At 52.0% G+C, this 12,722-nt stretch overlaps 1 protein-coding gene and 1 long non-coding RNA gene across 2 annotated transcripts in view; one reads left to right on the plus strand and one right to left on the minus strand.

Moving 5' to 3' along the window:
• Positions 1 to 6,075, plus strand: part of LOC142819591 (uncharacterized) — a 17,203-nt gene extending 11,128 nt beyond the window's left edge. Inside the window, exon 3 of the long non-coding RNA XR_016347751.1 lies at positions 3,485 to 6,075. This is a non-coding gene — a long non-coding RNA (uncharacterized LOC142819591). The remainder of the gene's footprint in view (positions 1 to 3,484) is intronic.
• The window catches only part of LOC102460157 (phospholipase A2 inhibitor gamma subunit B-like), a 13,215-nt gene extending 2,705 nt beyond the window's left edge, over positions 1 to 10,510 (minus strand). The window contains exons 1-7 of the mRNA XM_089772676.1: positions 10,328 to 10,510; positions 9,091 to 9,271; positions 8,792 to 8,908; positions 8,199 to 8,351; positions 7,664 to 7,804; positions 6,070 to 6,421; positions 229 to 345 (exon numbers count right to left, since the gene is read on the minus strand). Of these exons, the coding sequence (XP_089628802.1) occupies positions 6,204 to 6,421; positions 7,664 to 7,804; positions 8,199 to 8,351; positions 8,792 to 8,908; positions 9,091 to 9,139 (678 nt within the window). The 5' untranslated portion in view covers positions 9,140 to 9,271; positions 10,328 to 10,510 and the 3' untranslated portion in view covers positions 229 to 345; positions 6,070 to 6,203. The remainder of the gene's footprint in view (positions 1 to 228; positions 346 to 6,069; positions 6,422 to 7,663; positions 7,805 to 8,198; positions 8,352 to 8,791; positions 8,909 to 9,090; positions 9,272 to 10,327) is intronic.
• Between the last annotated feature and the right edge of the window lie 2,212 nt (positions 10,511 to 12,722).

Here is a 12,722-nt window from a genome sequence, read left to right on the forward strand (position 1 = left end):
CTCCCCCGGCTCTAACCCACCAGACACCACACCCCTGCCAAGATCAGCCATAGACTCCCCCAGCCTCTCCCCTCCACCCACCAGCCATACCACTCTCATAGAGCCATAGAGAAAACCCAGGAATCCTGGCTTCCAGGCCTCCTGCTCTCACCCAACAGCCCCTGGTTCTGGGTGGGCTGACACCTACCCAGATTGTGTTCTGGGCTAGTTCAAGGTCTCTGCACCTACCTGCTACCGCTTCTGTTTTCATGATCCCACAGGAATTCAGTTGCTCTCTGCAGGCTTGCACCGGGCCCCTATAGCTGTTAGGGCCACGGACGCAGACCTCACAGGAAACACAGGCCCCTAGAGAAGCAAAGGCAACAGGATCCATCTGTGCTGAGCCTTCTCTACGGCCCATTGACCCAGCTGGGATCTTGCCCTGTGTGTCTTGGGTTTGTGTCAGCAATTTCTGTCCCTCTGTTGAAAAATTAGGGGGAGAGGTGGATACACTGGAGGGCGGGGACCAGGTTCTGAGTGACCTGGACAGATTAGAGGATTGGGCCAAGAGAAATCCAATGAGGTTCAAGAAGGCCAAGTGGGGGTTTCTCTGCTTGCTTCCCTCAGCATTTCTTAGCCCCAGGCCCACAAATGGCTACTTGGAAATCGTGTTAGGCCTCGGCCTACGTGTCTGCTGTGTCGGCCCTAGGTACTGAGAGCCCCCCAATCCGGCTTTTGTACCTCACAGGTGCCAGCTCGGCCAGGCCTGCGTTCCCTCCCGGTTCCAGCTGGTGCCATTCCCAGAGCTTCCCTGGGTCCCTGACCCGCAGGGCAAACAGCCCCCAGGGGAGTGGGACCCACGTTAACCCTCCAGGGGCTCTCAGGGGCCTCACCAGGCTGTGGTTAAAACTAAAAGTTTCGGAAATGTGGCTAGTCCCAGGGAGGCGCAGAAACAGGCAAACTATTACTAAATATCTTTTAAACTTTTATTAGAATACTTCCAATGATAGCTTTTCTTTATTAGTCTCTTACATGCGTGGCCGCCAAATAACTATTAGTAGGAGCAATAAGCAAAGTGCTATATAGTAGGACTGTGTCTACACTGGGCCACTTATTCCGGAAAAGCAGCCGCTTTTCCGGAATAAGCTGCGAGCTGTCTACACTGGCCCCGTGAATTTCCGGAAATGCACTGACGATCTACTGTAAGAAATCAGCTGCTTTTCCGGAAAAACTATGCTGCTCCCGCTTGGGCAAAAGACCTTTTTCCGGAAAACTGATCCGGAAAAGGGCCAGTGTAGACAGCCCAGTAGTGTTTTCCGGGGAAAAAAAACCTGATCGCGAAAATGACGATTGGGGCTTTTTTCCGGAAAAGCGCGTCTACATTGGCCACGGACGCTTTTCCGGAAAAAGGGCTTTTCCGGAAAAGCATCCTGCCAATGTAGATGCTCTTTTTCCGGAAATACTTATAACATTTGACGAACCTGGGGAAATGTATCTTGCTGAAAACAGTGGGAGATGCTTCAAAATAAACCATATTAACAGTTGAACAACTTAAAAAACTTCACATTCAGTCCCACCCAGCCTCCATATCAGCATGTCACAGCTGCTGCCGTGCGACTGTCAGCTCACACTGGTGGCCCTGCACCAAACCCCATCCAGTTCTCTCATTTCCCTGGGTGTGGGAGCCAGCCTGCGGCAGAGCTCACGGGACGGACCCCCCAGGAGCCAGAGGGCAGTGACTCACAGTCGCGTGTGTGGAAGCAGGCTCTTTGCTGGCCAGGCCTCTCACGTGTATTGCCAAACCTGGGGAAATGTTATAAGTATTTCCGGAAAACTGTTCTGTTTTAAGCATTTCTGGAAAAGGGTGCCAGTGTAGACGTAGCCTAAATGAAAATTCCTTGAGCTTTTTCTAAGTCCCAATAGTTGTCAATAAGGGACCAGGGATTATCAACAGTTACATTTACATCAATCTTACTCATAAGTCTAATTACTTATCTAAAACTCTTAACAATACTACTTAACAAAACTTTTAACTAAGTTTAGATAGCAATACTCACACTGAGAAAAAACACAAAGTACAACAGCAACAACAGCATAGTTGGTATATGTTACGCTCTACAGGAACTCTGGTTCGGTGAGCGGGAGGTGGCCCTCGGGTGATCAGTCCTTGGGCCTGGCTCGTATTCTGCCATCCAATGTTTATTCGGGATTCCTCAGTTTGATATAGGAGGGGTAGCTGTTTTATAGAGATCTTTTGCACACTTTTTGTGATAGGCTAGCAGACCCTGTCTGCTAAGTGACAGGGGTAAGGGGGTGAGATGGTTTCCTGTTTTTCCTTTTCTGCCTTATCGGGCATGGTACAGTCAGCACAACCAGCAGGAACTTTACATGAACATTTTAGGTCTGGTTTTGGTTCCTGTTCGTCGCTGACCTTTTTACATAGTGTAAGAGTTTTCATCAAGGGGAAGCTGACTTTTTGCTTGGATGGCAATACACGTGAGAGGCCTGGCCAGCAAAGAGCCTGCTTCCACACACGCGACTGTGAGTCACTGCCCTCCGGCTCCTGGGGGTCCGTCCTGTGAGCTCTGCCGCAGGCTGGCTCCCACACCCAGGGAAATGAGAGAACTGGATGGGGTTTGGTGCAGGGCCACCAGTGTGAGCTGACAGTCGCACGGCAGCAGCTGTGACATGCTGATATGGAGGCCGGGTGGGACTGAATGTGAAGTTTTTTAAGGTGTTCAACTGTTAATATGGTTTATTTTGAAGCATCTCCCACTGTTTTCAGCAAGATACATTTCCCCAGGTTTGTCAAATGTTAGTATTGGCGCCGTTTTTGTTTTGATGTGAATTTCCACATTATTTTTTCAAGTTGTATTCATTTCAGTTTCCAGAAGGGCGTCCGTACGGGCTTTTTGTAGCATTTTATTTGGTTGCTTTTTAAATTCCCAAACCTGTGTAAAATCCTGGGCTTTAAGCATTTTTTAGCTGAATTTTCACAATTGTGCAAAAGAGGAGTTCTAAGCATTGTTTTCCAGTTGGTATCTATTTAAATCCCCACAGTTGTGCAAACATTGGTGGGTTTTAGCCATTTTTCTCATTTAGCTCACCACAATTGTGTAAAATCCTGGGTTTTAAGCACTGGGGGAGGGAGAATCTGCATTTTGCTCTACTTGCAGATTTTACTATTTTTATTTTCACTTTTAATCCATTTAAATGCTCACTCGTGTGTGAAAACTCCAGGTGGTGTTGCACAACAATTTTTAAATGAGACCCTGAGATACAGAAAGTCGAAGCTTTATTAGAACCTTGAACTGTCAATCTCACGTGTCCAACTCTGCAAAGTAAAGAGCCTCAAATCAAACCGTGCCACCATCTCAAGCTGATTTTTCTCAGCTGCATGTTTCAATTATTTTCGATGGGAATATTATTCTGGTTGGGGAGGGGCATGGGAGTGCGGGTGGTGAAACTGACACTTACTGCTACCAATCAAACCCTTCCCACACAGCAGATAGAGGAACTTTTGGTGGCCTCCGGCTTTTTCTCTTGGCTATGTCATATCACAGTTCTCTGCGTCCGCAGTCAAAACACGGCGCTCAACGCTGAGGTTTTCGCTTAGCCACAGGGATGTGTAACAGCCTGAAATGATCGGTTCAACTGGCCAGTATCGACGCACCCATTGGAGAGAGTCGTTATGTAACGAGATGCTGCAGGATTCCAATGAAATACCCACCACTTGACCCCTATTGCAAGGGAGCGTTAAAAATAAATACAGAAAAATAAAAGCTGTAGTCTATTGTTTGGGCGAGTGAATTAAAAAAAAGCTTGAGCCTTAGTGCAATTTAGTTCCACCCTGTCTCTGACTCCCGCCTGCCGGCTGATCTTGGGTGAGTCACCTCACCATTCTGTGCCTTAGTTTCCCAGCGCGAACCATATTTCTCGCCCTCTCTGGAGTGCTTTGGGAGCAAGTGATGAGCTTGTCCTGGGCGATGCTGACACTGGGTGATTTGATGGTGAAAAAGCCTGAACTTTGTGAACCTCAGCGTCTGCTGCCAGGAAATGGATATTGCCCCGACGTTTGCAACAAGTGTGAAAGGGATGAAAGCAGAAAAATGCTTAAACAAGCCAGTGTGATCCACTGAAACTGAAACTGAAACACACACACACACACACACACACACACACACACACACACCCTCTCTCTCTCTCACCCCCGATCTCGGCCAAGCCTAGAGTTAAAAAGAGTCTCCCTAGAGCGCTGTGGCTCCGGACGGGCGCTGCCTCGTTTCCCCACTAGGGGTCACTCTCAGCCGCCTCCAGCCACAAAAATTGAAACTGTTGCCCACGTAAATAAATAAGGAATCGCCAAAGGTTCGGTCCCCGCTTTGTGTTATTCGATGCGACCCAAAGGGGAAGCGAATCCGGCCGGGATCCCGGGGCCGCTGGGCGGGGGGGCGGATGCAGGTGCAGGGATGCAGGTGCCGGGGCGTTGTGAGTGCGTGTGCCCGTGGGCCAGGCTGGGGGTCAGGGCTGGGACGAGGATCCCGGCTGCCTTCAGTCCTGTCCCTCCCCACTGTGCTGGGACCAGCAGCTGGAGCCTGGCTCGTGCTCCGAGCCCCGGAGCTGGGCACCTCAGCGCGGCCCGTCCCCAGCTCCATCCCGGCGCTGGGGGTCACAGGAGACTGGGGCGGTGCGGGGGGAGGAGGTGCAGGCAGCCCCCCCCCCCATTGTCTCTCTAGCCCCCGCAGAGGCGGCAGCCGCCCGGTCTCAGGGCGAAGGGGAGGGCAGGGCGCTCGGGATCCACCTCTCCCCCCAACACGCCACCCGAATCCGGGGTTCCAGGGATCTTTCCAGGAGCTGCTTTATGCTGGAAACCGGGGGGTTTCCAGTCCTGGCTGGTGGCCCCACCATAAAACCCACATTCACAGTGTAATTAAAAGGGCAGTAGCAGGACGGGAACATATTTTCAGGTTTATGACAAAAAGTGGGACTCTGTTAGGCTGTGAAAGGCCCCACAAATAAACCAGCCTCATTTCCCTCCCGCACGAAGGCCTGTCGGAGGGGTGGCCCAGGAGACGGTTGTGCAGGCTGCATTCTCTCTGTGTGCTATGAATGTGTGTGTGTGTCTGTTTGAGTGTGTGTGTGAGTGTGTGTGTGTGCACCTGTGTGTATTCTCTCCCGCTTTCCATTACAAGGGCTTATCCTAGCTCCAATCAGACTCAGAACAAGGCTTCTAACACCCCCAGAACCCCACTAAAATTAAATGTGAGGAAATCCATCAGACCACCAGCATCAGACACAAATAATCTCCAGATCCACACCACACAACCCTGGACTCACTATCACACACCTGATCCATACAGACACAGACACACACACAGAATTCAATACTTAGACACACACAGTCAAAGGCACGATTTTACACACACATGCTCCAAGACTGGCTATCACACACAATCAAACACACGCTCCAAGTCTCATGATCACACACGCACAATGTATGTCTATGCAGCAGAGTTTTTTAGGGAAAATGGCCATTTTTTCTGAAAAAACTTGGGGTTTTTTTAAAGAAAAAATTTAAAGAAAATCGAAAGAGCAGAGGGGTTTCTCCAGCATCGCTAATCCTCATTCTATGAGGAAGAAGCCTGTTTCTGAAAGCGCTCTTCTGGAAAAAGGCCCGTGCGGAGGAGGAAGAGGGAATTCTTTCGCAACAAGAGGAAACAGGGAAAAGCACAGGCGCCCTGTCAGCCACTCCACCCACAGTAACCACAATTTACATGCGAGACAGCGTCCATTCAGTGTGCACACGATCTGTCGAGAAAGCAGATCGCTTTTGCGATGTGCTTTGGCAGTGTGGCTGCTCCCTTTCAGAAGAAGTTTTTCCAGAAAATCTCTTCCGGAAAACCTTTTTCCAAAACAAGCCTGCAGTCTAGACATAGCCACAGAGTCAAACATTCATTACCACACACAGGAAGACACACAATATCCGAGATCTGCTATTACAGACACACACATGATCCAAGAATCTGCCCCCCCCACACACACACACGATCCAAGTCCCCTCCTCCATCCCCCTCCCAGACACACACTCACCCAGACACCTGCTCCCATCCAGTTTTCTTGTGTCTGTTTTATTCTGTTAATCCCGTTCCAAGGACAGTGAATCCGAGCCCTGCCACAGCGGCGCGGCTCCCCAGAGCAGGGGGGCTGTGCCGCAGGAGGGGGGATCAGGAGAGGCCGTTCACCAGCAGGACGGCAAGGAGGGCTGGGAGGACGAGTCTGCCTGCTTCTGGAGCCACAGTGGCCACGCGGGAGGAGGCTGGTCTGCATTTGGCCGTGGTGAAATCCACATCAAACTCCACGATGGCCCCTTTCAACTGCTGAATATTAGTGCAGATGGACTCACTGGCGCAGCCTTTCATGGTGGTCTTTATACTTGTCTCACCTGTGGGAGTCAAAGCAAGAGGGTCAGTGTCTGGGACCCCATTTGGGAAGCCTGTTATGCCTCTGGTCCTATACAACACGGTCTCCTTCCCCCTCTGAGCCCGTCCCTGCTGCCCATCGGGGTCCCCGTTACAGTCTCCCTTCCTCTGCTCTGATTCATCATCATTCAGTGAATCCCTGATTTCTAACGAACTCTAACATCAGTCCCACCATTCTCCTGTCAATGGTGTTGCTCACTGATGGTGGCAGTAGTGGGATCCTTAACCAGTTCTCATCCAAAGGGCCTGTACAATCCCTGGTGCATAGGGACTCCTAATTTTGGCAAAGGCAAGTGTGCAGCAGAGGATTCACCGCTCAGCCAAGGGGTCTGTGCAACAGTTGGAGTAAAAAGGCCCCGAACTCAGTTGGGGCATCTGTTACACTGTTCCACAACCAGTAAAAAAGAAATATCTCTGGCACTTCCGGGTCCCCCCAGCTGGGAAATTTCTGCAGCAGACCCAGGCAGGGTGTGTTTGTACTGTCACTTTTTCTGTATTACTTTAGAGCCTGCTATTCTACAAAGAGAGAGACACCAAGGCAGTTTGGGGAACTTTGTTCAGGGCATTGTGCACAGGAGAGTATCCTGCCTCAATCAGCGGCCAGCACTAGATGCTGCACACAAAGGTATCCAAACCACTGATATGAGGGATATCACTAATACCAAGAAATCCGTGTAAGACTGGAAAAAGAAGGTTCAACAGTTTTCTGATCATGCATTATGATCTCTCCAGCTCTTCCTGATAAACAAGAATCTTTTAGAATTTTACATAGTTCTTGACCAGAGCAGTTTGCAGTGGTGGGGAGTTCCAAAGATTAACGGGTTATTGGCTGGAAAAAGCATTTAATTTAATCATAGTGCACTTCTCCCTTTTCAATTATATTTCCTCTCCTATGCCAGAGAGTGCTCAGACATTCTCTTGTGCTCTGAGATTTTTCAAGTGAAACCTTTCTGCTGTTAAAAATAGAAATGTGAACATATTTTGTGAATTCAGATTCGTCAGACTGTTTCAGTGGGAAGAGTCCCCCATGAAAACAAATTCTGGGAAAAATCAGACTGGTTCATTATTGTAATTCAAAACAACTTTCCCTTCCAACATTTTATATAAAAGAACTATTTAACGTTCCTCACTGCAGGGGCCTGCCCATGTGCGTGGTCTCTCCTGGGTGGGGAAATCGGACAGAGAAACAGCCGGATGCCAATTACCTCTTTTCACTGTGCCGCTGACATGCAGGCAGTGGGTCTGGGAGCCTGTGCAGTCGATGATCTCTTCCTTGCAGTGATGGGAGAACACAGGGAAACAGGCTGGGCAGCGCTGGCCGTTCAGTGTGGTGTTAGCCGGGGGCACTGAGAAAAGTGGAGCAAATACAGTCAGTTCAGGGGATGAGCCCCAGGGGGCGGTGGACAGGAGGAGCAGCTGGGGGCTGCACCGCTCAGCCCCGGATCCCCCTGCAGGGGGCGCTGCAGCTTTGGGGTACCTGAAGTAGCAGGGGCAGGGAGAGATTGGCAACAGGGAATCCTGGATCCGGCTCACAGGTGGTGAGAGCCTAGAGCCCCGCCCACCGACCTCCCCATACCCAGGTGTTCAGGGTTACCCAATGGGGCGCCCCCTGCAGGGGGATCCGGGGCTGAGCGGTGCAGCCCCCAGCTGCTCCTCTTCCCACAGAGAGGCCTGAAGGGGCCAGGCAGGGCAGGGGGCGCGCGGGAGCAGACACCCTGGAGACGAAGATGGGCGCTGTACCGCTAACAGTGGCTGTTTCGCAGGCCTTCCCGACACAGCAGGCGATGTTCCCGCTCACAGAGATCCCGTTCCCAAAATTCACGTAGCGAGGCGCAAGGTTGCACTGGCTGGAGGACACGCAGGTCTTCGCAAAAGATGGGGTCTTGATCTCCCCTGAATGGGAGGAAGAGGAGATGAGGCTTCAGGTCTCTGCCTCCCCCTTGCAACGCTTCACAGGTGTGATTCTGACCTATCTAGAGAGTGGGAAACTGAGGCACGACTCACCCCAGGTCAGTAGAGAACCAGCAGGACTCGTCCCCCTAGCTACCTCTCACCCGCTGGATTTCTCTTTCCTCTCAGAGTCGGGGAGAGAACCCAGGTGTCCTGACTCTCCCGGCTCTAACCCACCAGACACCACACCCCTGCCAGGAGCAAAGAGAGACTCCCCCAGCCTCTCCCCTCCACCCACCAGCCCCAGCCCCCTCTCAGTACCACAGAGGTCCCAGGAGTCCTGGTTCCCAGGCCCCCTGCTCTCACCCAACCGCCCCTGGTTCTGGGCGGGCTAACGCTGACCCAGCCTGTGTTCTGGGCTGGTTCAAGGTCTCTGCACCTACCTACTACGGATTCTGTTTTCATGATCCCGCAGGAATCCAGTTCCTTGCTGCAGAATTTCACAGGGCCCATACAGCTGTCACCTTCGCTGTGGCAGACCTCACACAAAACACAGGTCCCTAGAGAAGCAAAGGCAACAGGATCCATCTGCAGCCCAGGGAGAAGATCTCGGAGCAGGGGTGTATTTCACCCCGGGGAGTGGGAGGGGGCAGCCCCTCTCCTGCAGAGCAATTTTCCTGGGTGGGTCTTTGTCTGTCTGCACCAGGTAGGGGTCCAAACACCCTCCCGGCCCCGTTCTCACCTGTCTCCAGCAGGGCCCAGAGGAGGCAGCAGAGGAGAAGCGTCTTCATGGTGCCGGGGCGGGAGCTGGAGCCGGTCTGGGGTCTGAGCCAGGGGGCTCTGGAGCCGCAAACTGTCTGTCGGGGACTGGCCGTTCTCGACGGAGGCCGGGCAGGGTCGCAATTAGAGTCACCGGCCCTGAGCTGGGGGCAGGAAGGTTTGTAGCTCAAGTCCTCGGAATATCAGCACAGAGGCCCCAGGAACGTAAGGGCCAGATACTGCCTCCACCCCAAAGTGTGACTGGGCTTTGGCACCAGGGTGACGGCCGCTGCCTGTGGCGGGCTGGGTGCGGGGTGGTGCCGTGTTTGCTGCAGCTGCCTTGCTCAGCAGGGCGAAGGACACACCCCGGGGGGCAGAGACTGTGAGGCAGGCTGAGGGGATCCCAGCGGGAGCTCCAATTTCCCTCTCTGGGTCCCTATTGCAAACACGGCTCCGTCTACACCCACGATGGGCGCCACCCCCTAAAACTGTCAGACCCCTTGGTCCTCGCTGGTTGGAGGCCCCCGAGAAACGTGTGGGACCCCGAATGCCCTAGGGGGGCAGGCGCTTTGTGGTCTGGTTAGTGCTGGGGAGGTCCGTGCTGGACACACATGCGCCCTCGCACCATTTTAACACTTTAAAATGAACCGGTGGTTCCTCCTTCCCCAGCGCATGAGCACGGGGGGGGGGGGGGGGGGGGGGGGGGGGGGGGTTCTCTGCTTGCTTCCCTCAGCATTTCTTAGCCCCACGCCCTCAAATGGCTACTTGGAAATGGTGTTAGGCCTCGGCCTACGTGTCTGCTGTGTCGGCCCTAGGTACTGAGACCCCCCCCCAATCCGGCTTTTGTAGCTCACAGGTGCCTACTGGAGGGCCCCCGGCATAAGGGTAGCAGGGAATGGGGGGCACAGAGGGGAAGAGAGATGGGGGGCACAGAACCTCTGGCCTGGGAAGGGAGAAGGGCTGGGCACCAGCACAGGCTCCCAAATTCTGTGGGGGGAGCCCTGAGCTTCCGGGGCCAGATCCAGGCAAGTTGTGGGCCACATCGGGGCCCCGGGCCTGAGGTTCCCCACCCTGGTTTAAGGGGTCACTAACCCCTCCCCCTCCCACTGGGCCTTGCCCCGAAGCTCCAGTCCCAGATGCCCTGCGTCTGTCTCGGCCAAGCCAGGTTTCACTCCCGGTTCCAGCTGTTGCCATTCCCGGAGCTGCCCTGGGTCACTGACCTGCAGGGCAAACAGCCCCCAGGGGAGCGGGATCCGCGTTATCCTTCCAGGGCTCTCAGGGGCGGCACCAGGCGACCATGAGTCACTGCCCTCTGGCTCCTGAGCGTCCGTCCCGTGAGCTCTGCTGCAGGCTGGCTCCCAGGTCCAGGGAAATGAGAGAGCTGGACGGGGGTTTGGCGCAGGGCCAGCGGTGTGAGCCCAAAGACCATGCAGGCGCAGGGCAGCAGCTGTGACATGCTGATATAGAGGCTGGGTGGGACCAAACGTTAAGTTTTATAATGTGTTCAACTGTTGATATGGTTTAGTTTTAAGCGTCTCTCACTGTTTTCAGCAAGACACATTTCCCCAGGTTTGTCAAACTGTAGGATTGGAGCGGTTTCTGTTTTGATGTGAATTTCCACGTAAGTTATTTTTTCAAATTGTATTCATTTCAGTTCCCAGAAGGGCGTCCATGGGGGCTTTGTAGCATTTTATCTGGTTGCTGTTTAAATTCCCAAACCTGTGTAAAATCCTGGGCTTTCAGCATTTTTTAGTTGAATTTTCACAATTGTGCAAAAGGAAAGTTCTAAGCATTGTTTTCCAGTTGATATCCATTAAGTCCCCACAGTTGTTGCAAACATTGAGGCGACGTCTACGCTGGCATGATTTTCCAGAAATGCTTTTAACTGAAAAGTTTTCCGTTAAAAGCATTTTCGGAAAAGCGCATCTAGATTGGCAGGATGCTTTTCTGCAAAAGCACTTTTTGAGGAAAAGTGAGCATGGCTAATCTAGACGCACTTTTCCGCAAAAAAGCCCCAATCGTCATTTTCGCGGTCGGGGCTTTTTTGCGGAAAACAAATCTCTGCTGTCTACACTGGCCCTTTTGCGCAAAAGTTTTTCAGAAAAAGACTTTTGCCCAAACAGGAGCAGCATAGTATTTCCGCAAAAGCACTGACAATCTTACATGAGATCGTCAGTGCTTTTGCGGAAATTCAAGCGGACAGTGTAGACAGCTGGCAAGTTTTTCCACAAAAGCAGATGATTTTGCAGAAAAACTTGCCAGTCGAGATACAGCCTGGTGGTTTTTAGGCATTTTTCCCATTTAGCTCACCACAATTGTGAAAAATCCTGGGTTTTAAGCATTGGGGTGAGGGGGAGGGGGCGTTCTGCATTTTGCTCTACTTCAATGTTCATGCTTGTGAGAAATTGCAGATTCTACTATTTTTGTTTTAACTTTTAATCCATAGAATCATAGAACCATAGAGCTGGAAGAGACCTCAGAAGGTCGTCAAGTCCAGCCCCCTGCCCAAGGCAGGACCAATCCCAACGAAATCAACCCAGCCAGAGCTTTGTCAAGCCGAGACTTAAACACCCCTAGGGATGGAGATTCCACTACTTCCTAGGGAATCCATTCCAGTGCTTCCCCACCCACCTAGTGAAATAGTTTTTCCTAATATCCAACCTAGACCTCTCCCACCACAACTTGAGCCCATTGCTCCTTGTTCTGCCATCTGTCACTACTGAGAACAGCCTCTCTCCATCCTCTTTGGAACCTCCCTTCAGGAAGTTGCAGGCTGCTCTCAAATCCCCCCTCACTCTTCTCTTCTGCAGACTAAACAGACCCAAATCCCTCAGCCTCTCCTCATAAGTCATGTGCTCCAGCCCCCTAATCATTTTGGTTGCCCTCCGCTGGACCCTCTCCAATGCGTCCACATCCTTTTTGTAGTGGGGGGCCCAGAACTGGACACAATACTCCAGATGTGGCCTCACCAAAGCCGAATAAAGGGGAATAATGACATCTCTGGATCTGCTGGCAATGCTCCTCTTAATGCAACCTAATATGCCATTAGCCTTCTTGGCTACAAGGGCGCCCTGTTGACTCATATCCAGCTTCTCATCCACTGTAACCCCCAGGTCCTTTTCTGCAGAACTACTACTTAAATGGTTGGTCCCCAGCTTGTACCAGTGCTTGGGATTCTTCCATCCCAAGGGCAGGACTCTACACTTGTCCGTGTTGAACCTTATCAGATTTCTAGTGGCCCAATTCTCCAATTTGTCTAAGTCACTCTGGACCCTCTCCCTGCCCTCCAGCGTATCTACTTCTCCCCCCAGCTTAGTGTCATCCGCAAACTTGCTGAGGGTGCAATCCATCCCCTCATCCAGGTCATTAATAAAGATGTTGAACAAACCAGTCCTAGAACTGAAACTTGGGGCACATCCTGACATGGAGCCATTGATCACTACTCGCTGGGCCCGGCCTTCTAGCCATCTTTCTATCCATCTTACAGTCCATTTATCCAATTCACATTCCCTTAACTTGCTGGCAAGAATATTGTGGGAGACCGTATCAAAAGCTTTGCTAAAGTCAAGGCATATCACATCCACTGACTTTCCCACGTCCACAGAGCCAGTTACC

Source organism: Pelodiscus sinensis, chromosome 22 (genome assembly GCF_052426305.1).
Source record: "Pelodiscus sinensis isolate ZL-2025 chromosome 22, ASM5242630v1, whole genome shotgun sequence".
Taxonomy (NCBI): Eukaryota; Metazoa; Chordata; order Testudines; family Trionychidae; genus Pelodiscus; species Pelodiscus sinensis.